Source organism: Solea senegalensis, linkage group LG13 (assembly GCF_019176455.1).
Source record: "Solea senegalensis isolate Sse05_10M linkage group LG13, IFAPA_SoseM_1, whole genome shotgun sequence".
Taxonomy (NCBI): Eukaryota; Metazoa; Chordata; class Actinopteri; order Pleuronectiformes; family Soleidae; genus Solea; species Solea senegalensis.
Genome location: NC_058033.1, coordinates 17,562,888 through 17,585,184, shown reverse-complemented (window position 1 = coordinate 17,585,184; position 22,297 = coordinate 17,562,888). Strand labels below are relative to the sequence as shown.

The following is a 22,297-nucleotide window of genomic DNA, read 5'->3' as shown; positions in this document are numbered from 1 at the left end:
GTGTGAGTACTGTGAAACAGTTTAATGTTTTATGAATTAATATTTCAAGCAATCATATGGAAAATAAAATACTGTTTATTTTTGAAATCCCAACTCAACTGCTTTTGAATCTGTGTCCTTAGTCTAGGGTGAGCCCTAAAGTGGGCTAAATGGAATATTTTATTTAGTTATTTCCTTGGGGTGAAATTCCCTGAGGTGGCGTTGTTGGTTTCCTCTCACCTACCACCACTTTACCACAGTTGCATATGATGTGGTTGAGCTAGAACAAAACTCAAACAACTGGACTGTTGACCATGACGTTTGACTGCATGTTAGAAATATGGCTAAGTCAAGAGAATTGTCCAAAAAGTTCAGAGAAGAGATCATTGCCTTGAACAACAAGAAAAATGACACAAAAAGATAGCAAAGGCACCAAATGTTACTATAGGTACAGTTGGAAGAATGGTTTTCAAAGAAAAGTTGTTAATTGACGTGGACGTGGCAGAAAGACGAAGCTTTCAACCCCTGTCACCAGATTCCTGAGGAGACAGGTGGTCAAAAACCCTCGACTGCCTGCAAAAGACCTGCAGCAAGACTTAGGGGCAGTTTCTACAGTAAGTCACATACTAAACGCCGAAGGGCTCCAAGGATTCCCGGATTCCAAGACACCACTATAGACCCAAAAGCACAAGAAAGGTCGGCTCCACTTTGCTTTAAACCATATAAATAAGCCAAAGAAGTTTGGGATTCTGTTCTGTTGAGGGATGAAACAAAATTGGATGTTTTCAGGCCTTTGGATCAACGCTACGTCTGGAGGAGAAGAACCAAGCATACGCAGAAAAGAATGGCAGTGGCACAGTGATGCTCTGGGCATTCTTCACTTCCTCTGGCACTGGAAAACATTAGCGTCTGGAGGGAAAGATGGATTCAGTCAAGTATCAGGAAATCCTGGGAGAAAATGTCATGGTTTCTGTGAGGAAGCTGAAGCTTGGGCATCATTGGACCTTCCAAATGGACACTAATCAAAGCATAGTCCATCAAGGTTTGGTTTCAGAAGAAGTCCTGGAAGATACTAGAATGTCCATCAGAGTTGCCTGACTTGAACTCCATTGAAAGTCTCGTGGTAGGATTTGAAAAAGGCAGTTGCAGCACGCAAACCCAAACATATTAGTGAACTGGAGGCCTTTGCCCAGGAGGAAGGGGCTATGATTCCTCAGGAACGCTGCCAGAAACTGGTGTCTGGCTATGTATTATTAAAAAGATGCATTAAAAGTGGCATTTTGTGTTGAACTTGAAGAAACCTCTTGCAATATTAGTTGTGTTAAGCTATTTAAATTGTTCTTGCACAGCTGCTAGTTTGTACATTTTGCAAATAAACCTAATTTGCAGTAGGGGTTGAATCATTTTTATTGCAGCTATATATACTTGTCAGTGTTGTGCATATATAGAGAGAGTATATGCAATCTACTGACATGACCATTGAACACTTTTCATGATGTGCAGGGGTAGAGCAAGTCATCTTTGAACTGGAATTATTTGGGTTAAATTCCCAGCTCTTATAGTTGACATGGGCAAGAAACTAAACCCCATGTTGCCCCTGAGGGCTGTGCCAGCAGTGGACAAATTGGTATGAAAGATGTGCAGTATGAAAGAGTGAGTGAATGGAGAATAGCAAAACTATACACTAGAATATGCATAGGTTGGTCTTTATTTGCTCTGTGTAAAGAGGCTTTCCTTTAACTGGTTAGAGCTGATACAAATGTTCAATAGCTATAATGGAGACTTTAACAAAGGTGGAAATATCACTGCATTTTTTATTTTGTTGTAGTCTACCAAAGTTTATGTTCTTCCATGGAAATGACCAATGATCAATATTTCTATGTTGTCTTGTAACACATATTGTAATAACTGCTTTTCTGCAAGCATCCTGTGAAAGTTCCATGTAATCTAAATCTTCTTAACAGTAAACAAATTGACTACACTCTTTTTTGATCTTGTACATTTAGTGTATTTATTGTTATTATTGATAAAACAAAAATCATTGAAACAATTGTGAGTATTCTGTCTTACTATATAAAGAGTGTTGAGATAATGTTGTGATTTGGATCAATTCTGTACACTACAGTGTCATATCTGTAAAGATATATCAATATGAAAACAACATTGATTAATAAACATGTTTAAATGGTTAGAAATCCATAAGTCACTGAAAGAAATATACAAGTCCATTTGCTACTGACTCATTAACTTGTGTTTCATCATTTCTTTTCTTTCCCCATCAGGTGCTGTTTTGTATTCTTTTCAGGCTTCAGTAAAATAATGTAACTCTTTGGAGCAAACAGACAGAACAATAAGCCAAAGCTGGAGGCCAAGATGGCAAATGACTCAACTGCATCTGCATAATTTCCAGGGGAGCTAATATAAGCAGGGATGAATGCTATCCACACAGCACAGAAGATCAGCATGCTGAATGTGATGAACTTGGCCTCGTTGAAGTTTCCCGGCAACCTTCGGGCCAGAAAAGCCAATACAAAGCACAGACAGGCCTGTAGACCAATATATCCAAGAACACACCAGAATGCCAGGCTAGAGCCCACACTACACTCCAGTATGATCTTTGAATGTTCATATTGTGTATTTCTGGATGGAAACGGGGGAACATCAATGAGCCAGGCAGCACAGATAACCACCTGAACCAGAGTGCAGCTGGAGATGATGGTCCTCTGCTGCTTAGGCCCCAGCCACTTCATGATGTTGTGCCCTGGCCTGGTGGCAGTGAATGCAGCCAGTACCACCAGGGTCTTCCCCAGGATGCAGGAAATACACAGTGAAAATGTGATGCTAAAGGCAGTGTGGCGCAGCATGCAGGACCAATATGTTGGCTTTCCAATGAAAAGCAGACAACACAAGAAACACAGAGTCAGTGCAAACAGTATGAAGAAACTGAGCTCAGAGTTATTCACACGGACGATGGCTGTGTGTCTGTGACAGAAGAAGACTCCACAGACAGCCAGAGTGAAGCAGGCGCCCACCACAGACATCACTGTCAGGGCTATTCCCAATGAATCGAAGGTCAAGTACTCCACTTTCTTGGAGATGCAGGCTGTTCTGTCGTTGTTTGACCAGAAGTCCTCAGGACAAATTGTACAATCTACTGAATCTAAATGGAAGAAAGTATAAACAATTTTCAGTATTGCATTACAATGCAATGGATTTGCTTTGACATTTCATTGTTCAGATCAAACTCACTTGTCTGATTACTAATTTTGCCACTGTCACATGGTACACAGTCAAAGCAGCAGATAGGCTCCCCACGACGGATAGCCTTCCGGAAGCCTGGAAGACAACTGGCACTGCACACAGACACTGGCACCTATAGAGGAGCGAACATTTAACCTGATATTGTTAAATGTTTTTGGTTAATCTATTAATATTTGGAAAATTACTCAAAATCAATAAAGTATTTGTTACTTCTAGTTTCTCTGTGTTTAACAGTGTTTTATGTTGGTGAGATACATATATTTGGCCTGAAGATGTCAGTTTAGACTACAGGTATGCTGGTAGTCATCAAATAACTTTTTGATGGTCACATGGTTGCAAGATGGACTCTGAGGACTGGGTTCCTGCACATAAGCTAGTCCATAACCTGTAGTTCTGTTAAATTAATTTACCTGTAGATCTATGAAAGTTCTTTCAGAAGCCTTTAATAACATGAATAAAGATTAATTCATTTTCTACCGCTTTATCCTGCACATGAGGTTCACAGGGAGCTGGAGTCAATCCCAGCTGACATAGGACAAAAAGAGACAGACTCAGGACGGGTCACCAGTCCAGCACACAGAGACACAGCATCCATTCAGTCTTAGCATCCATTCACTCTTAGCAACCATTCACTATTACATTCCATACAGAAAGATCCGTGAGGAAAACAACAGGAGATAGTCAATCACCAAACACATCATAATCCAGTTGGGCTTAGAAACTTTGTTGTGTATGAAAACAAATGACCCTGTTTCAGATCCAGTCTGTTCTGTCCACCTGACTTACCTCCATCTCAACCTACAGAACTTCAACAGTTGGCATCTGATGAAGGTAAAAACACAGTGTGAGCAGCTTGCCTCACTCTGATGTCCTGCCCACATTATCCTGTCCTCCTGGATCAACAGCTCTTCTCCAACAGCCTTGGTTCCATCAAACAAACCCACATTGACAAATTCAATGTTTCCTGCTGGGCCTCTCTGCCAGTTGATAATATCATAATAGGGTACAGAGTTGCCCTTGGCATCAAAGTCCACCTCCTCACCAGCAAATTGGATGTTCACTTGCTGGAGGTAATGTTGCAGCTTGAAAATTAATAAATGCACAATAATGAAACACTGAATTGCGTTTGTTTCAGTAAAATGCTGTCTTGCCGAGCTTTCCAGTCTTCAGAGTTTCAAGGTTTTACGGTCCCTAAAAATCCATGGCCTAAATTTGTGCAGTAGTAGAAATGTAGCATAACATTAAAGTAAACACATCGCAAGGAAATTAAAATGTCTTGTGTCTACAATGGAACAATAAAGTATTTTAAAATATTCCTAAACATATTTCATTAAGATTTAAATATATTATGAATTAGTTAGCTTTAGAAGATATGACTTTGGTTAATGGGAGATAGTTATCGTGGTCTGCAGTCCACCTACAATACTTACAAGGCCCGCCATTGTGCTTTGACCCCCAGTTTGTAATGGTAAAGACATAGTGGATTATTCAGTACCTGCCAAGGGTGTATGTTGTTGCTCTGAGCACATGAGTTGTTCTGGAAAGGCCCCCTCCCCGGCTGACAGAGAAGGAGGTTGTGCAGGGAATGAGCAATGGCATATACAGCCTTATAGACATTATAGGAGACTCTGGGGCTGGATGTATTCATGTAGCCTGAGTGCTGTTCCAGCAGAGTCTCCTGCCCTGAGCAGGGCGGTATCTGGGTGACAGAGGATGGAAAAGGACTGCAACCATACAGAGACTCCCACAGCTCATGCACCAGGACATTGTCAGGATATCTCTTAGGGTTCAGTGTCTGCAGGAAGTCACCCAGTCTGGAGATTTGACCTTTTCTGACGCCAAACCCAATGGTTCCTCCCAAGTAAGGGTAATACTCTTTCCCTGAATAGACTGATGATGTAAACAAGACTCCACTTGCCACCCACTGGATTCCAGTGGCGTTCTGAGTCATGTAGTCTCTCAAGAAAGGTGTCATATCCTTCTCAGCTGCAAATACCACCATCACTTTTGCAGCTGAGCTACGCATCACCTTTACAGAGGGTCAGATAATGTAGATGACAGGGTTTTACAAGGAGAAAAAAATAAAACTGAGTGACAATAAGAAAAACTGAGATGTACACAATGAAAAATAAGTAGTATTTCTAGTGCAAACCTTATAAGGCAATATGTCAGGTTTTCTTTTGGAGAAAAATACTTTTTCGTCAAAGTAAATTCATGTTTTTGTTTATGTGATTTGGTACTAACATTGTCACTTGACTTGAACACCCTGTATTTTCCCACCAGTGACAGTTTATGCTCTGCCCAAATAATTTCACCTGTGACATTATTTATCTTCCTCGTGTTATGACCCTCTTCATTTTTTGGACATTGTCTCGCATTTTGTGATTCTTATTCATTTTTGAATGAATGCACATGTATTGACCTATTGTGGACTTAGTTAAGTGATGTGATGTTAAGTGATGATTTTTTTTTTGATTGATCCTGTACATGGTCAGAGAGTCACAATTTGCGTTATGACTCTGGAATTAATATGGGCCTGATGATATAAATAGATGAAAGTGAGACAAACATACAGTTTTCTCCTGGAGTGTCTAAATGCAATGATAACAGTAGGTCCACAAATAGGGGCTTTAATGTATTTATATGTTAATATGTGTTAGCAGCACAAAAGTGTCTTTAACTGAAACAGAAACTCATTAATGCTATACAAACTTTAGTTCATTTTTTTATGGCATCAAATCACCACTCTACTCAGCCCCTAGAGTCCCAGAGGGTGTTATTATTTAATCTTGTGGAAAAAACACATTAAAGAGGTGGCAGTGGGTTTGAGATTGAGCCTTTGATTCCTGGCTCCATGAGTCTACATGCTGATGTGTTTTTGGGCAAGACACTTATCCTCACATTACTGTGCTGGCAGTGTGTGAATGGGTATGAAAGATGTGTGACACAAAAAAATGTGCTCCACATAGATGCAATGTATAAATGTGTGAATGTATGTAAATGGGTGAATGAGATAAATTGTAGTGTAAAGCAGCTTTTAGTGGTCATCAACACAATAAATGCTGTATATACATAGACCACTTAAAGGTAGAAGTCAACAGTGCCTACAGTGTTTTCATACCTTCATTATCCTTAGTCCCCCCTGGCGATTGTAGGGCAGAGGAATAATTTCTTGGTACGCGACACATACTTTGGTTTCCTGTAATTCTCTCAGTAAACCTTTTGCAGCAAAGCGGCCGTAATCATTGTCTCCTCGTAGCAGCCCCACCCAAGTCCAGTTAAAGTGCACCAACAGCTGTGAAATAGCTTTGACCTGGGCTCAACAGAAAAAGACAATCAACTCACACAGTTTCATAATGCAGACATTAAAAAAAAACTTACACAAATGAAAAGCAATATCTTAATAAATTATTTGGATTTGTGCCTTCTTATAACAAATCATGTTTGGCAGAACAAGGAAATATTGATGTATTATTTCATTATTGGGATGACACATAAGCATTGTTCCATCTTAATATAATGTAAGCAGTGATGTATATATAAGATTCTAAAACAAGCAGAACAACTTACAATGAAGACATTGACAAACATCAATAATAAAGATTCTAACAATACAACAAAAACATAATATAAATGTACTGATGATAATAATTATTACAATGACAAAAAAGAAGACAAACAGGATATAAGAAAGAGGAACTCATATATTTGAATAAATTTCTCAGTGTTTGAATATTTACTTCAATTTTTTTAATCATAGATTTAATTTTAAAGGTAGTTGTAAAAATTATTTCTGATGACAGAGTAGTAAATGTGCCGAGCTTTGACTAAAAACAATAACTGACCACATGTTTTACATTTTACCTGGTATTCATCACTAGGAATTACTCTGAAGAAGTTCGGATATTTTTGTCTGTCTGACAAACATGCACACGTCGAAGCGTAGCTGATCTGTGTAAATACAGAGTGCAGTGTTACTGAGAAAATAATACATTTTTTTGTGATGATTGACATGAATAAAAGTCTCTGTTACCATTGGGATCCTAAATGGCTGCAAGATTCTTGACACAACAATAGACTGAGGAGATCCAGAAGGCCCAATCACAGCGAGGAGTGACGAGGCATTTGTGCACATAGAAGAGTTTTCCTCATTCACCCCATTCAGCATCGATAAAATAGCTCTCTGTCCTGTCAGTGGATATCTACACGAATCATAGATTTTGTAGCCCAGAGTGTGATTCGGCAACAGCACTGGATTCTGGTTTATCTCCTCAACTGCCAGTCTCATAGTCTGAACCCACCGGAAAGCCCTGGGATAAAGTCTGTGGTCGATACAGATGAATGTAGTTTGTTCATATAAAAACTCTAATGATTATAAACACATTCAGTCTACTCCATTTTATGTTAAAAGTGCAAAATTAGACATCATTTATACAGGAAAATGTAAGTAAAATCCTCTCACTATCATCAATGAAACTCACCCATTGCAATTTGTTGGTGGTGGTCTGTAGGTGCCATTAAGGTCTGGCATTTTCAGATTAAAATGAAGGGGGAAAATCCCACCAATGACATAGTTACCCTGGACAAAAAATCCTGGCTGCAAGCTGTTTAGAAGAGTGCACTTTGAGGCTGCTGGTGGAGCTGCAGTGGTGATGCTGAAAAGTGAGCTGAAAACAGAGTAGAGCAAATAAAATAAAGCAAGTGAAGTCATAATGTTTCACTTGGCTGAGGAGAGAATGAAAAGGACAGAGCAAACAATAAGGCACTTTATAAAGGCTACAGTATCACACCTTCTGAGTCTTGCATCTTATTATTGACAGAGTGGCTTTGGATTGGACAGTAGTTCACAATCAGGAACTAAAGTGGGGTAATGCAAAATGTGGGGAAAAAGCTAAGGCCAAACAAAGACATAATAACGACAATACACAAAGAAATGCAGCTCATATGATAATGAACCTGTTATTATTGTTTTATGTATTATATAATACATTATATATAATTATGTAAGAGGCAACAGTTTGGTCACTGTCAAAAAGATGCAAGTAAAGACTTGACGTCAAGTCTTTGACTACAATCAAAGAGCCCATTTTGTCATGACCCCAGGAATTTTTCTCCTAGTCTTAAATGAGATTCATAATTGTAAGTTTTTCCTTTTCGTATTAAGGTAGTTGGGTCTTCATATGAGTAATTTTGTGCTAAAATTATTCCATGGTGCTCCGTCCAAACTGAAGTGTCACCACAATGGCAAATGGTACAAGGTGTCATTTACAGTGCATGCATGAAACTTGGCAGTGTGATCAGACCAAGAACTAGTCAAAGATCAAGTGACCTACTGAGTTAAACTCATTCTAAAGACTTGTACAGAACATCAGTGTGATCTTTAAACATTAAACATGAAAAGTTACCAAAGGTTCCAAGCTACCTTACAGAGTGTGACTGTGGCACAGCAGTTAATTTGCACGATCACAATTAAAAGCAAAATTTGTATTTCCTAAGTATAACACATGATGTCATATTGAAAAAACCTCTTGGTCTCATCCAATCCATTTAACAAAAAAAAAAAAAGCGGGGGGCATCAGTGTCTGCAGTGTGTTCAGGGACTGAACACACCACTTGCAGTTGGTCCCAAGCAAAGGCATGTGCCATCTCCATGCAGTCCTGCAGCTGCCTCGCATAGTCCGGCCCAGAGGGTGAGTCTGTTGTGTCCGGTGGCAAACCAAAGGTCAGTTCTGCAGGTGTCCTCAGTCGTGCCAAACATCCCTTCCACTAAGGTGTTGCCATGGTCTTAGCCTCCTGGTCTGGGTTGGCATAGGCTTCATGTCACTTCATAAAGTAGTCCATTGCTACGAGAACATAACAATTTCCCTGGTCCGTACAGGGTAAAGGGTCCATAATGTCCAAAGCCACCATTTCCATAGGGGTGTTTGCTTGTTAGGTCTGGTCAGTGGGGGTGGGCCAGTGATGGCGTCAATTTTCCCCTCCAGTGTGTCAACGGCATCTTGGCCCAGTTTGAGGCACAGCAACTCTACCTCCCAACTTTGAAAGTGGCACTTGTCGGGGTGCAACTTGAGGCCTGCAGCTGCCATTCTCTCCAAAACGTGTTCCAGAGAGTCCAACACCTCCTCAGAGGACCTCCCATGAATCAATAGGTCATCCAGGTACACAAGACACTGCTGACGGGGGACAGCATTTAACACACTGTCCATCAATCTCTAAAAAGTGGCCGGGCCATTACAAAGGCCAAAGCTAAGGACTTTGAACTGCCAAAGCCCTCGGCTGGTGCACACGCAGTCTTTGCCAGTGCTGCCAGTACTCACTCCAGAGGTCTAGCTTGGAGAACCAAGAAGAACTCCCCACCAAGTCCAAGGATTTCTGGGAATGGGGTATGAATCTTTCTTTGTGCTCATCCATGTGCTATTTTTCTTAGCCTATGGGCTGTTGGACAGCTCAATGATGCCGGCTTTCAGCATCTTTTCCAGCTTCTTGTGAGCAGCCTCCTGGCGAGCCAGGGGAAGGCAACCCAAGGACACACTTTAATGGGCCTAGCATCACCTGTGTCTGTGACGTGTTCCACCAGGTGTGTTAGACCCACTTCACTGTCATTAAGGGCAAACATGTCATTAAATCTCAACAGAACCAGTGTTGTTTTTGGCAGCCATTCTAGATTTAACCTTAGTTTTAGTCTTTTGGACAAAAATGCTAGTTTTAGTCACATTTAGTCATTTCTATATGTGATAGTTTTAGTGGAAGTTTCTGACACATCCTGGTCCGTGCTCTGATTGCATTGCGTTGCATGAAGCGATAGCACCAAGAAGGCCCGTCAGCAAAATCATATATTTTCATCACCGTTGATAAGCCCCTTCCAGCAGGGCGCTGTTCAAGAACCCATTTGTAGACTCGTTCCACTGACTAGCCTTCTTTGATTTTGGCTGGATAGAGGATGATGGAAATAGCCCAGGCATCAATAATCCACACAGGCAGAGCAGTGATCCACATTGTTGCCCCAGTGGTGAAACAACCAAACACCGGCTCCGTAGACGGTAGTAGCAGCAGCAAGCCGGTGAAGAACCAGGTAAGAGGCAGGTGAATGTGTTTGTGCATTTGTAAGAAGACCAAGATGCTTGCTAGAGTCCATCAAAACAAGACTTAGAAGTTTTCAAAAAAAGACAAACTATTGTTCCTTTGGCTGAAAGAACAATCTTTGGTTGATTGAGCAGTAGAGGCAGATACAAAGCGAGAAAACAAATCCAGGAGGCAGAGAGCAGCAGCGGCCAGTTGCACCAGTGTTAGAGATATGTTAATGTGTCATCTGGATAGCAGTGGAAACAAATTATGCCATTTTTTTTTTTCAAAATAGAACCTAAAGGAAGCAGGTACAATGAAAAGAGGAGAGGTCCATGTATCGAACCCTGCGGCATCCCACAGCGGAGGGGTGCTGTAGAGGACTCAAAGGCTAACACAGAAACTTCTCTCATCCAAATAGGTTTGAAGACAGTCAGGGCTGCTAATACCCATCCAGTGATCAAGATGATACATTAGAGAGGTATGTTCAACTGTATTCAAAGCAGCAGGCAAATCAAGCAGCACAAGGATAACCCAGTTACCAAAGTCATTGGCTAAGAATATGGCATTAAAAACCCTTAATAGTGCAGACTCTGTGCTGAGTAGGAATTTAAACCCAGACTGAAACACCTCATGAATACTATTTGTGTCTAAAAAAAAAAAATGTAATTTGGTAAAAAAAAAAAAAAAAAACTTTCTCCAGAAAATAATGGAAGTTTGGAGATTTGCCTGCAATTAGCAAACATAGAGGGATCAAGACCTCATGGGTGTTATGACCCACACCTTTACTTGATATGAAAATAATGTGAGGCAAGTCCTTGACAAACCGAGTCTCGGTTTGAATTACAGTGAAAAATGCCATCTTACTGTGTGAATCTGACCTGAATTTATGATGAGATGTCCACTATGGCACATCAATGTTATTGTGTGACTTATGGTGTTGCAGCCATGTCTCTGTGATATAGATGATGTAAGCTTCAAATATCTTGCTATCATGTTTTAGTTCAATGATGTGTACATCTCAACCTTGGATGTTTTGTAAAAACAATCTCAGAGAATGTCGGGGTCTTGTTACTACAGCCTCAATATATTTGTCATTCTAAATAGACTTTTTTTAGTGTCATTGTTATGTTTCTGACTTTTGCTCGGGAGATGAAGGGACCATTAAAACAACAATAATACACCGGGGTTAGAAAAGAAGGGGAGCAGGGGCAGTTGAGACATCAAAACACAAGATGTTACTTTATTTATTTAAAATTAGATTCAAGTTCAAAGAAGTTAAAACCTGAAGTGCTGGTCTCTAAAAAAATAGCCAAACAAAGAACCAGGTTAATGCACAAGAAAACCCCAGGGGAAAAAAACATACACACAACCAAGGAGGGAAAACGCCACAGCAAACACCCTCCTTTCAACAGAAAGGAGTATGAACACCATCAAGGTCTCACAAAGCTGCAGCACCTCAGCTCACAAAAAGGGCAGAGCAAGGTATTTCACTCTCCTTTTATTGCACTGATGACCAACTTAAGACTCCTGTGTGCAGGAGGTTGAGAGTCATCACAGACATACCCACACAGATACACCAAGCAAGCACTGGGGTTATAACAGTCATTTTTGAATACTAGAATCAATATCTGTAAAGAAATATCAAAATCAAAGCAACGTTGAATAATTATTAATTAATGTTTTTAGAATGGTTAGTAATCAATAAGTCACTGTAAGAGTCCACTTCTTACTGACTCAATAACTTTGTTATTTTGTGATTCATCATTTCTTTTCTTTCCCCATCAGGTGCTGTTTTGTATTCTTTTCAGGCTTCAGTAAAATAATGTAACTCTTTGGAGCAAACAGGCAGAACAATAAGCCAAAGCTGGAGGCCAAGATGGCAAATGACTCAACTGCATCTGCATAATTTCCAGGGGAGCTGATATAAGCAGGGATGAATGCTAGCCACACAGCACAGAAGATCAGCATGCTGAATGTGATGAACTTGGCCTCGTTGAAGTTCCCCGGCAACTTTCGGGCCAGAAAAGCCAATACAAAGCACAGACAGGCCTGTAGACCAATATATCCAAGAACACACCAGAATGCCAGGCTAGAGCCCACACTACACTCCAGTATGATCTTTGAATGTTCATATTGTGTATTTCTGGATGGAAATGGGGGGACATCAATGAGCCAGGCAGCACAGATAACCACCTGAACCAGAGTGCAGCTGGAGATGATGGTCCTCTGCTGCTTAGGCCCCAGCCACTTCATGATGTTGTGCCCTGGCCTGGTGGCAGTGAATGCAGCCAGTACCACCAGGGTCTTCCCCAGGATGCAGGAAATACACAGTGAAAATGTGATGCTAAACGCAGTGTGGCGCAGCATACAGGACCAATATGTTGGCTTTCCAATGAAAAGCAGAGAACACAGGAAACACAGAGTCAGTGCAAACAGTATGAAGAAACTGAGCTCAGAGTTATTCACACGGACGATGGCTGTGTGTCTGTGACAGAAGAAGACTCCACAGACAGCCAGAGTGAAGCAGGCGCCCACCACAGATATCACTGTCAGGGCTATTCCCAATGAATCGAAGGTTAAGTACTCCACTTTCTTGGAGATGCAGGCTGTTCTGTCATTGTTTGACCAGAAGTCCTCAGGACAAATTGTACAATCTACTGAATCTAAAGGGAAGAAAGTATGAACAATTTTCAGTATTGCTTTACTTCTGTACTACAATTGTAAGAATGGATTGTCTTTGACATTTTATCGTTAAGCTCAAACTCACTTGTCTGATTGCTAATTTTGCCACTGTCACATGGTACACAGTCAAAGCAGCAGATAGGCTCCCCACGACGGACAGCCTTCCGGGAGCCTGGAAGACAACTGGCACTGCACACAGACACTGGCACCTTGAGTGGAAAGACCATGTGCATCGGTACATTTTTATTGGTTAATTTATTAACGGATGGAAAATTCCTCAAAACCACTTGTCAATAAATTATTTGTTACTTCTAGTTAATCAAGTGTGTTTAACACAGTGTTTTGAGTTATACAGTGTTCACATTGTTATAAGGTGCACACACAGGACTGGGTTCCTGCCCAGATTACTGTAACTCCTTGTTAACAGGATGGTCCAACAAGTCTGTTAAAAACCTTCAGTTAATTCAAAATGCTGCAGCACAAGTTCTGACAGGAACTAGAAACATAGACCATATAACTGCAGGGATAGCTTCTCTGCACTGGCTCCCCGTACAGTTTGGTTTACTTGTGGTTCCCAGAGTCTGTAAGAGCAGAATGTGAGGCAGAGCCTTCAGTTACCAGGCTCCTCTCCTGTGGAACCAGCTTCTAATGACAGTTCGGAAGTCGGAAACTCTCTCTATATTTAAAGTGAGACTTAAAACCTTTGTTATTGATAAAGTTTATAGTTAAGTGCTGGCTCAGGGAAACCTGGACCATCTCTTAGTTATGCTGCTGTAGACCTAGACTGCTGGGGGAATTTCCTGTGATGCATTCACACTCACTCTCTCACAGTCAGGGTATAAATACGACTTTGTGTCTTTCCTTCCTTTCCTCTCTCACTCTCTCTCTGTGTCCTCATCTTACAGGTTGCAGGATCCAGATCCAGTTTTTGAGGCTTATATTATCATACATATCATCACCATTATTATTATGCTTTAATTAAAGTTGATATCAGTATGTTTTTTTATCAACAATCTCTGCTGCTGCTTATATAAATGACATTGTAGTTCTATAAACATTTCATCACAGACTCAGAACTGTCCTGTATAAACAAATAACTTGATACAATTGTTTTGTATCTGTTTCTGGTCTCTTTCTTCTGTCTCTACATCATCTCTCTCTTGTCCTTTCTCTCCCCCCTTTCTGCCCCCCATTTTTCCTTTCACCCCAACCCGTCGAGGCAGATGGCTGCACATCTTTGAGTCTGGTTATGTCAGAGATTTATTCTTTTTAAAAGGGAGTTTTTTTTCTCTCCACTGAGGCCTAGTTGTGTAAATTGTTGGGTTCCTCTGCTCTCCATGATGTTGTCTATATACAGTGTCTTGAGAAAATGTAATTATGATTTGGCGCTATACAAATAAAATTGAATTGAATTGATAAGCTATTCCATAACCTGTGGTTTTGTTAAATATATTTATATGTAGATCTATGAGAGCTCTTTCAGAAACATTTAATGTCATGAAGAAAGATTAATTCATTGTCTACTGCTTTATCCTGCACATGAGGGTCGCGGGGAGCTGGAGCCAATCCCAGCTGACAGAAGACAAAAGGCGGGGTCAGACCCAGGATGGGTCATCAGTCCAGCACACAGAGACAAACAACCATTCACTCTTACATTCCATCAAGAAAGATCCATGAGGAAAACAACAGTCATAGTCCAACTGGGCCTTGAATCGCTGTTGTATATGAAAATATATATCAGATCCAGTTTGCTCTGTCCACCTGACTTACCTCCATCTCAACCTACAGAACTTCAACAGTTGGCATCTGATGAAGGTAAAAACACAGTGTGAGCAGCTTGCCTCACTCTGATGTCCTGCCCACATTATCCCGTCCTCCTGGATCAACAGCTCCTCTCCAACAGCCTTGGTTCCATCAAACAAACCCACGTTGACAAATTCAATGTTTCCTTCTGGGCCTCTCTGCCAGTTGATAATATCATAATAGGGTACTGAGTCACCCTTGGCATCAAAATCCACCTCCTCCCCAGTAATCTGAAATTTCACTTCCTGGAGGTAGTGTTGCAGCTTGAAAATTAGGAAATGCACAAAATGAAACAGTGAATTAGCTTAAACACTAACCCTGTCTTGCAGAACTTCCCAGTCTTCAGAGTTTTGAGGTTTCAATCCCCCTAAAAATCCAGCTGAACATCCATGGCCTGAATTTGTATGGTAAAATGTAACATCACATTAACATGAACACATCAAATGTCCAGTGCTATTTTTACAATGTAACAATAAACAATTGAAGAAAAAAAAAGTCATAAATGTATTTCAGTAACATTTTAAATGTATTTCGATTTTTTATAATACTGAAAATATGTATGTGACATGTACAGTATGGTACATTACTGTGGTAAATGGGAAATATTTTTCGTTAGGGATGCACCAAAATGAAAATTGTTGGTTGAAATCAAAAATCAGGCACAGCGCAACGCTCCACAGTGCACCGCTCCACAGTGCACCGCTCCTGCACTGTATGCTTCTCCGTCTCCAAGCAGTTGCTCCGTATCCAACGCAACCTGGATCATTTCTCGACATGCTGCTTTATCCCCACATCCAAGTAATGATCTTTGTGACGAGGATCAAATACACCCGCAACAAAGTGCAAGGAATTTGAGTGAATGTCATGTTAATGCAGCCAAGTTTCGCTTTTGTGCATAGGTGCTGTTCCACCGTGTACTCACATCTTGTTGTAACCTTTTAATTGGTGTTCCAAACTGATCTTGGACAGACACTAATAGACAGGCACGTGCTTGCCGCAGTTTTGGTCGCTTTGTTTCAGTCTTAAAAGTCTTTCGGCCTTTCGGTCTTTCGGTGGACGACTTTTCGATGCATTACTAGTTATCGTGGTCTGAAGTCCACCAAACATGCTTACAAGGCCCACCACTGGGCTTTGACCCACAGTTTGTAATGGTAAAACAATAGTGGATTATACAGTACCTGCCAAGGGTGTATGTTGTTGCTCTGAGCACATGAGTTGTTCTGGAAAGGCCCCCTCCCCGGCTGACAGAGAAGAAGGTTGTGCAGGGAATGGGCAATAGCATATACAGCCTTGTAGACATTATAGGCAACTCTAGGGCTGGATGTATTCATGTAGGCTGAGTGCTGTTCCAGCAGAGACTCCTGCCCTGAGCAGGGCGGCATCTGGGTGACAGACGATGGAAAAGGACTGCAACCATACAGAGACTCCCACAGCTCATGCACCAGGACATTGTCAGGATATCTCTTAGGGTTTACTGTCTGCAGGAAGTCACCCAGTCTGGAGATATGACCTTTTCTGATGCCAAACCCAATGGTTCCTCCCAAGTAAGGGTAGTACTCTCTCCCTGAAAAGACTGATGCTGTGACCAAGGCTTCACTAGCCACCCACTGGATTTCACTGATGTTCTGAGTCATGTAGTCTCTCAAGAAAGGTGTCATCTCTCCTTGGCCTGCAAATACCACCACCACTTTTGCAGTAGAGCTACGCATCACCTTTACAGAGGGTCAGATCATGTAGATGACAGGGTTTTACAGAGACAAAAACAAAACTGAGTGACAATAAGAAAAACTCAGATGTACACAGTCAAGAATAAGTACTATTTCTAGTAGACTTTTTTTTGCCAAAGTTAGGTCATGCTTTTGTTTACATGATGCATCATTTCCTGTTGTATTTTAGTACTAATTGTCTCTTGACTTCACACCCTGTATTTTCCCAGCACTTTATACTTTGGCAAAATAGTTTCATCTATTCATCTTCCTCGTGTTCTGACCCTCTTCATTTTCTGGACATTGTTAAGCTTCATTACTGAAATTGGATTAGATAACGGCGGTAGCATCACAAAACAAAAAAGTATTAATAAACAATTTCGAGAATTCTACAAAAACTTATATAAATCTGAAGCAGGTGACAACACTGATTACAGAATTATGCCGTCTCTGGATCAGGACAGTATCAATGTGCTTGAGAAACCACCAATGTAGGCTGAAATTGAAAGGGCCATTAAAACATCCAAATCTGGGAAGTCGCCCGGCCCGGACAGCTACCCTTATAAAGCCTTTTCTGTTAAACTGGTGCCACTTCTATGCGAAGTATATGAAGAAGCCTTCCAAAGGAAAACTCTACCCTTAACGATGACGCAGGCAACTATATCTGTTCTTCTCAAAAAGGGTAAAGATCCGCTAAAATGTGACTCTCAGTGACCAATCAGCTTACTCTGATTATAAAATCTTAACAAAGACCCTTGCAGCGAGACTTGAACCAACCATATACAATATAATCCACAGAGATCAGACAGGCTTTATGACTGGCAGGCAACTAGCTCTCTTTAACATACTATATAAGCCAAATCTCCTTTTGTACCTTTCACACCCAGATACATTAGACCTAATCACTAAAGTTGGGGTAATTTCTGGTTACAAAATAAGGATATCTCTTAGGGTTTACTGTCTGCAGGAAGTCAACCAAATAATACAAAAAAAGAGGCCTCTTGACATGTTCACATTTAAGATTACATATGACTCCTTTAAATACCTAGGTGTACATGTTACTGATCTTTTTAAAAAAATAACTTTAAAGGCGACATAGACCGGAAGCTCCAATTTACGCTGCTTTTGTGTGTGTGTATCTGCGTTATTACCTCGTTTATGAAACCCTAAAGTTTCAGAACAACAGTTCAGCCACTGCTGAGAAAATAGTGTTGTATTGTTTTCCTGGGCTCTGCGAAGCGGATTGGCACTTCCTTAATTTGATGTCGTCATCAGAAATCCTCACCACTCCTCTCACCACCGTAGCGCCTCCTGGAACGGGCACTAGTCTGGGCACATCCGGTTGCGTACATTCAACCGCGGAAGAAGAATAAGTACTCTCGTTGTCGCTGCTGAGATGCAGAGCATCCACCGTGCCAGAAGGGGGAGCTGTGTATCTGAGAGCTGGCCTATCTATTACGTCACTTCCAGGTACCTGGCCAATCACGGGACAGTAGGAAAGCTCTCGTTGGCTGGCCAATCACAACACAGTCCACGTTCTGGGGGTGTGGTTTTGGTCTGAAACCGCGCGGCTGACGAGAGCGTCAGTGAGGAGATATTTTGATCGGCTCGTTTGCAGCGATTAGGAGGTTTTTCATCATGAAAACAAGTTAATATATGTAAGTAGACCTCCATAACTAACATATATGTGTGATACAAGCATTCTATGTCGCCTTTAACTGGAACTGGACAGAACTAAACAAGACTTGACAAGATGGTTGTCCCTCCCATTATCGTTGGCAGGAGGAATTAACTCCATAAAAACAACTATAATTTCTTTTTCAGACAATTCCCACATTTATTCCTATAGCATTCTTTACTGAAATTAATAAATACATATCCACCTTTATATGGAACAGAACTGTGCCACGAATTAGGCAAACTTTTCTGGAGAGGCCCAGGGAAAATGGGGGTTTTGCATTACCAAACCTAATGTACTATTACTGGGCAGCTAACCTTCATGCCCTTTCATATTGGACATCTAACATCCCTGAACATGAGGCACCAGTATTGTTACTTATGGAACAACACTGTAGCTCCCCCAACTCACTGGCTGCCTTGGCGTGTGCTCCGATGCCGATTAGCAAGCGCTATCACACAAATAATACAATAATTGGGAACTCCCTCCGAATCTGGTCACAATTAAGAGTACATTTTGGACATAATAAATTGCCCATCCTTGACAACCTTGGCCTTTTTATTTCATTTGACTATCTAAAGGTGCGTTTCGGCATTGCAAACACCCATTTCTTCAGATATCTGCAGATTCGAAATTACACTAGGACATGTTTTTTACCTTCCCTAGTAGCTATAGAGGATGATTGGATCCATGATTGTGTTAGCAGGGATCCACAAACAAAAGGCTTTGTTTCATTTGTATATGATACAATCCAAAATGTAGCTGCTCCTTCCCTTCACCATATAAAGTCCAAATGGGAGGAGGATCTTAATCTGCAGATACCGGATGTGACCTGGCAACTGGCAATAAGTCGAGTGCCCTGTGTTGAGCTCCCTCTGGCTATCAATCTTTGATGGCATCTCCTATGTTTAACTAAAAAGACTAGACTAAAAGACTAAAAAGTTCATATTTTATAGCATCAAATCACACTTCTACCCAGCCCCTAGAGTTCCGGAGGGTGTTCCTATTTTATCTTGTGGTAAGAACATATTTAAGGGGCAACAGTGGGTCAGTGGTAGAGTGAGTCGTTTTTCAACTGAAAGATTGAGGGTTTGATTCCTAACTCCACGGGACTTACATGCTGATGTTTCTTTGGGCAAAACTCACATTACTGTACCAGCAGTGTGTGAATGGGTATGAAAGATGTGTGACACAAAAAAATGTGCTGCACATAGATTCAATGTATACATTAAATGTGAATGAACTCTATGTGAATGGGTGAATGACAAAAACTGTAGTGTAAAGCACATTTGGAGTGGTCATCAACACTAGAAAAGCTGTATATGAATACAGAACACTTACCATTTAAAGGTAGAAGTCAACAGCGCTCACAGTGTTTTCATACCTTTATTATCCTTAGTCCAGTCTGACGATTGTAGAGCAGAGGAATAATTTCTTGGTACGCTACACATACTTTGGTTTCCTGTAATTCTCTCAGTAAACCTTTTGCAGCAAAGCGGCCATAATCATGGCCTCCTCGCAGGAGCCCCACCCAAGTCCAGTTGAAGTGCACCAGTAGCCGTGCAATGGCTTTCACCTGGGCTCAACAGAAAAAGACATTCGACTCACCCAGTTTCATTTCAGAGACAAAAAACATTTGTAAATTAAAACCAATATGATAAATTATCTGTTTTTGTGCCCTGTTATAACATGTTTGTAGTCTGTAAACGATAAAGCACGGATGTTTGGCAGAAAAAAAAATATTTATGTATTATTTGTTAGGGACAACACACATAAGCATTGTTCCATCTTAATAAAATGTAAGCAGTGCTGTATATATATACGACTCTAAAACAAGCAGAAAGACTAACAATGAAAAATACATTGACAAAACATCAATAAAAAAGATTATAACAATAAACAAAAATTGAAATATACCGTGATTATTATAATGACCAAACCTGAAAAGAACTCTCACAGAATATAAGAGGGAAACTTTTCAGGTACTTATTATTAAGAAGTATTTCTGTAATAATAAGAATTATTTCTGATGACAGTAGTAGTAAATGTGTAAAAGTGCTTCAACTTTTTACCTGGTAGTCATCACTAGGAATTACTCTGAAGAAGGTTGGATGTTTTTGTCTGTCTGACAAACATGCACATGAAGAAAAGTAGCTGATCTGTGTAAAAACAGAGTGCAGTGTTACTGAGGAAAGAATAAATTTTTTGTGATGATTGACATAAATAAAAGTTACCGTTACCATGGGGATCCTGAATGGCTGCAGGATTCTTGACAAAACAATAGACTGAGCAGATCCAGAAGCCCCAATCACAGCGAGAGGTGACGAGGCATTTGTGCACATAGAAGAGTTTTCCTCATTCACCCCATTCAGCATCGATAAAACAGCTCTCTGTCCTGTCAGTGGATATCCACATGAATCGAAGATTTTGTAGCCCAGAGTGTGATTCGGCAACAGCACTGGATTTTGGTTTATCTCCTCCACTGCCAGTCTCATAGTCTGAGCCCACCGGAAAGCTCTGGGATAAAGTCTGTGGCTGATACAGATGAATGTAGTCTGTTAATATAAAAACTCTAAAGTTTATAAACACATTCTGTCTAGTACATTTTATATTAAGAGTGCAACAGTAGATATAATTTACAGGAAAAAGTAAGTATAATTCTCCCACTATCAACTATGAAACTCACCCATTGCAATTTATTGGTGGTGGTCTGTAGGTGCTGTTAAGGTCTGGCATTTTCAGATTAAAATGAAGGGGGAAAATCCCACCAATGACATAGTCACCCTGGACCACAAATCCTGGCTGGAAGCTGTTTAGAAGAGTGCACTTTGAGGCTGCTGGTGGAGCTGCAGTGGTGATGCTGGAAAGTGAGCTATCAGTTAAAGTGAGGACACTGATAGAACAAAGCAAAGAAAATATAGCAAGTGAAGTCATAATGTTTCACTGGGCTGAGGAGAGAATGAGAGGGACAGAGGAAATGATAAGGCACTTTATAAAGGCTACAGTAGCTCACCTTCTGAGTCTTGCATCTTATTAATGACAGTGTGGCTTTGGATTGGACAGTAGTCCACAATCAGGAACTAAAGTGGGTTATTGCAAACTGTGGGGAAAAAGCTGAGGCCCAAAACAAAGACAAATACACAAACAAATAGTCTCATATAATAACCGTTGTATGGTACTGTTATAAATGATTATTTTTTTTGTTAAATGTAAAGAGGCAACAGACATTAATGTTACTCATGATTTCTGTTTGGTTACTGTCATAAAGATGAAAGTAAAGATAAACAACTGTATTTTCCTTAGAGATGATTTTGTCATGATGCTTTGAGGTTTCTCAAGTGACAGTCTGACTGATAATTAAGATTTTGGACCCAGAAGGAGTCGAGGTCCAGAGAGCGCGGTGTCTCCGATTCCGGCAGTACACCTGCAGAGGCCCCAACACCTTAAGACACATGGATTCATATGATAAACTAGAGAAACCACAAAACCCTTCTGAATTTCGCACTGATGCTTGCACTGATAACCCTGCAGTCGACCAGTTCCAGCTATTTTCCCCTCCACAAAAGCAGCAATTTCATCCAAGTCCTCAATTCTCCTCCTCTAAAACAACACGTTAGAATATTACGACTTCAATCTCTTAAATGTGCAACTTTATTATTTAACTGTGTGCTTTTTTTTCTCAATGTGGCCCTAATACTTGTTGTACATAATTGACTTTCAACAAGTTTTTCCATTTCTTATTAAGGTGTTTGGGTCTCTACTTCCCATGGGCTCATCATCCATGGGAGGGGCAAAGGAGGTTGGGTGCAGTGTGAATATGCAATATAAATGCAGACCATTTACATTTGTTGCACTATTTCAGTCAACTCCACGTGATATAAAGTATTTCCCCATAAGATGGTCTTTATTTACTTTGTCTAAAGAGGCTTTCCTTTTACTGGTGAGAGCTGATACAAATATTAAACAGCTATGATGGAGACTTTGCCAAAGGTGGAAAAATCTCTGTATTGTTTATTTTGTTGTAGTCTACCAAAGTTTATAATCTACCATGGAAATGACCAAGATTCAATATTTATATGTCCTTCTCGTTTTTTTGTTACACATACTGTATTATAATAACTGC

The 22,297-nt window shown here is 40.6% G+C and overlaps 1 protein-coding gene across 1 annotated transcript; it reads right to left on the bottom strand.

Annotated features, from left to right (window-relative positions):
- Positions 1-11,521: 11,521 nt before the first annotated feature.
- On the bottom strand, positions 11,522-21,957 carry LOC122779729 (extracellular calcium-sensing receptor-like). Its single transcript, XM_044042316.1, has 12 exons — positions 21,936-21,957; positions 21,546-21,598; positions 20,861-21,000; positions 20,415-20,703; positions 20,247-20,333; positions 19,559-19,750; positions 16,233-16,502; positions 15,969-16,172; positions 14,851-15,053; positions 13,805-13,809; positions 13,073-13,189; positions 11,522-12,962 (listed from the first exon to the last, which is right to left on the bottom strand). Exons 1-12 carry the CDS (start codon positions 21,955-21,957, stop codon positions 12,067-12,069), a joined length of 2,478 nt encoding a protein of 825 aa, XP_043898251.1. The 3' UTR covers positions 11,522-12,066.
- Positions 21,958-22,297: the final 340 nt, after the last annotated feature.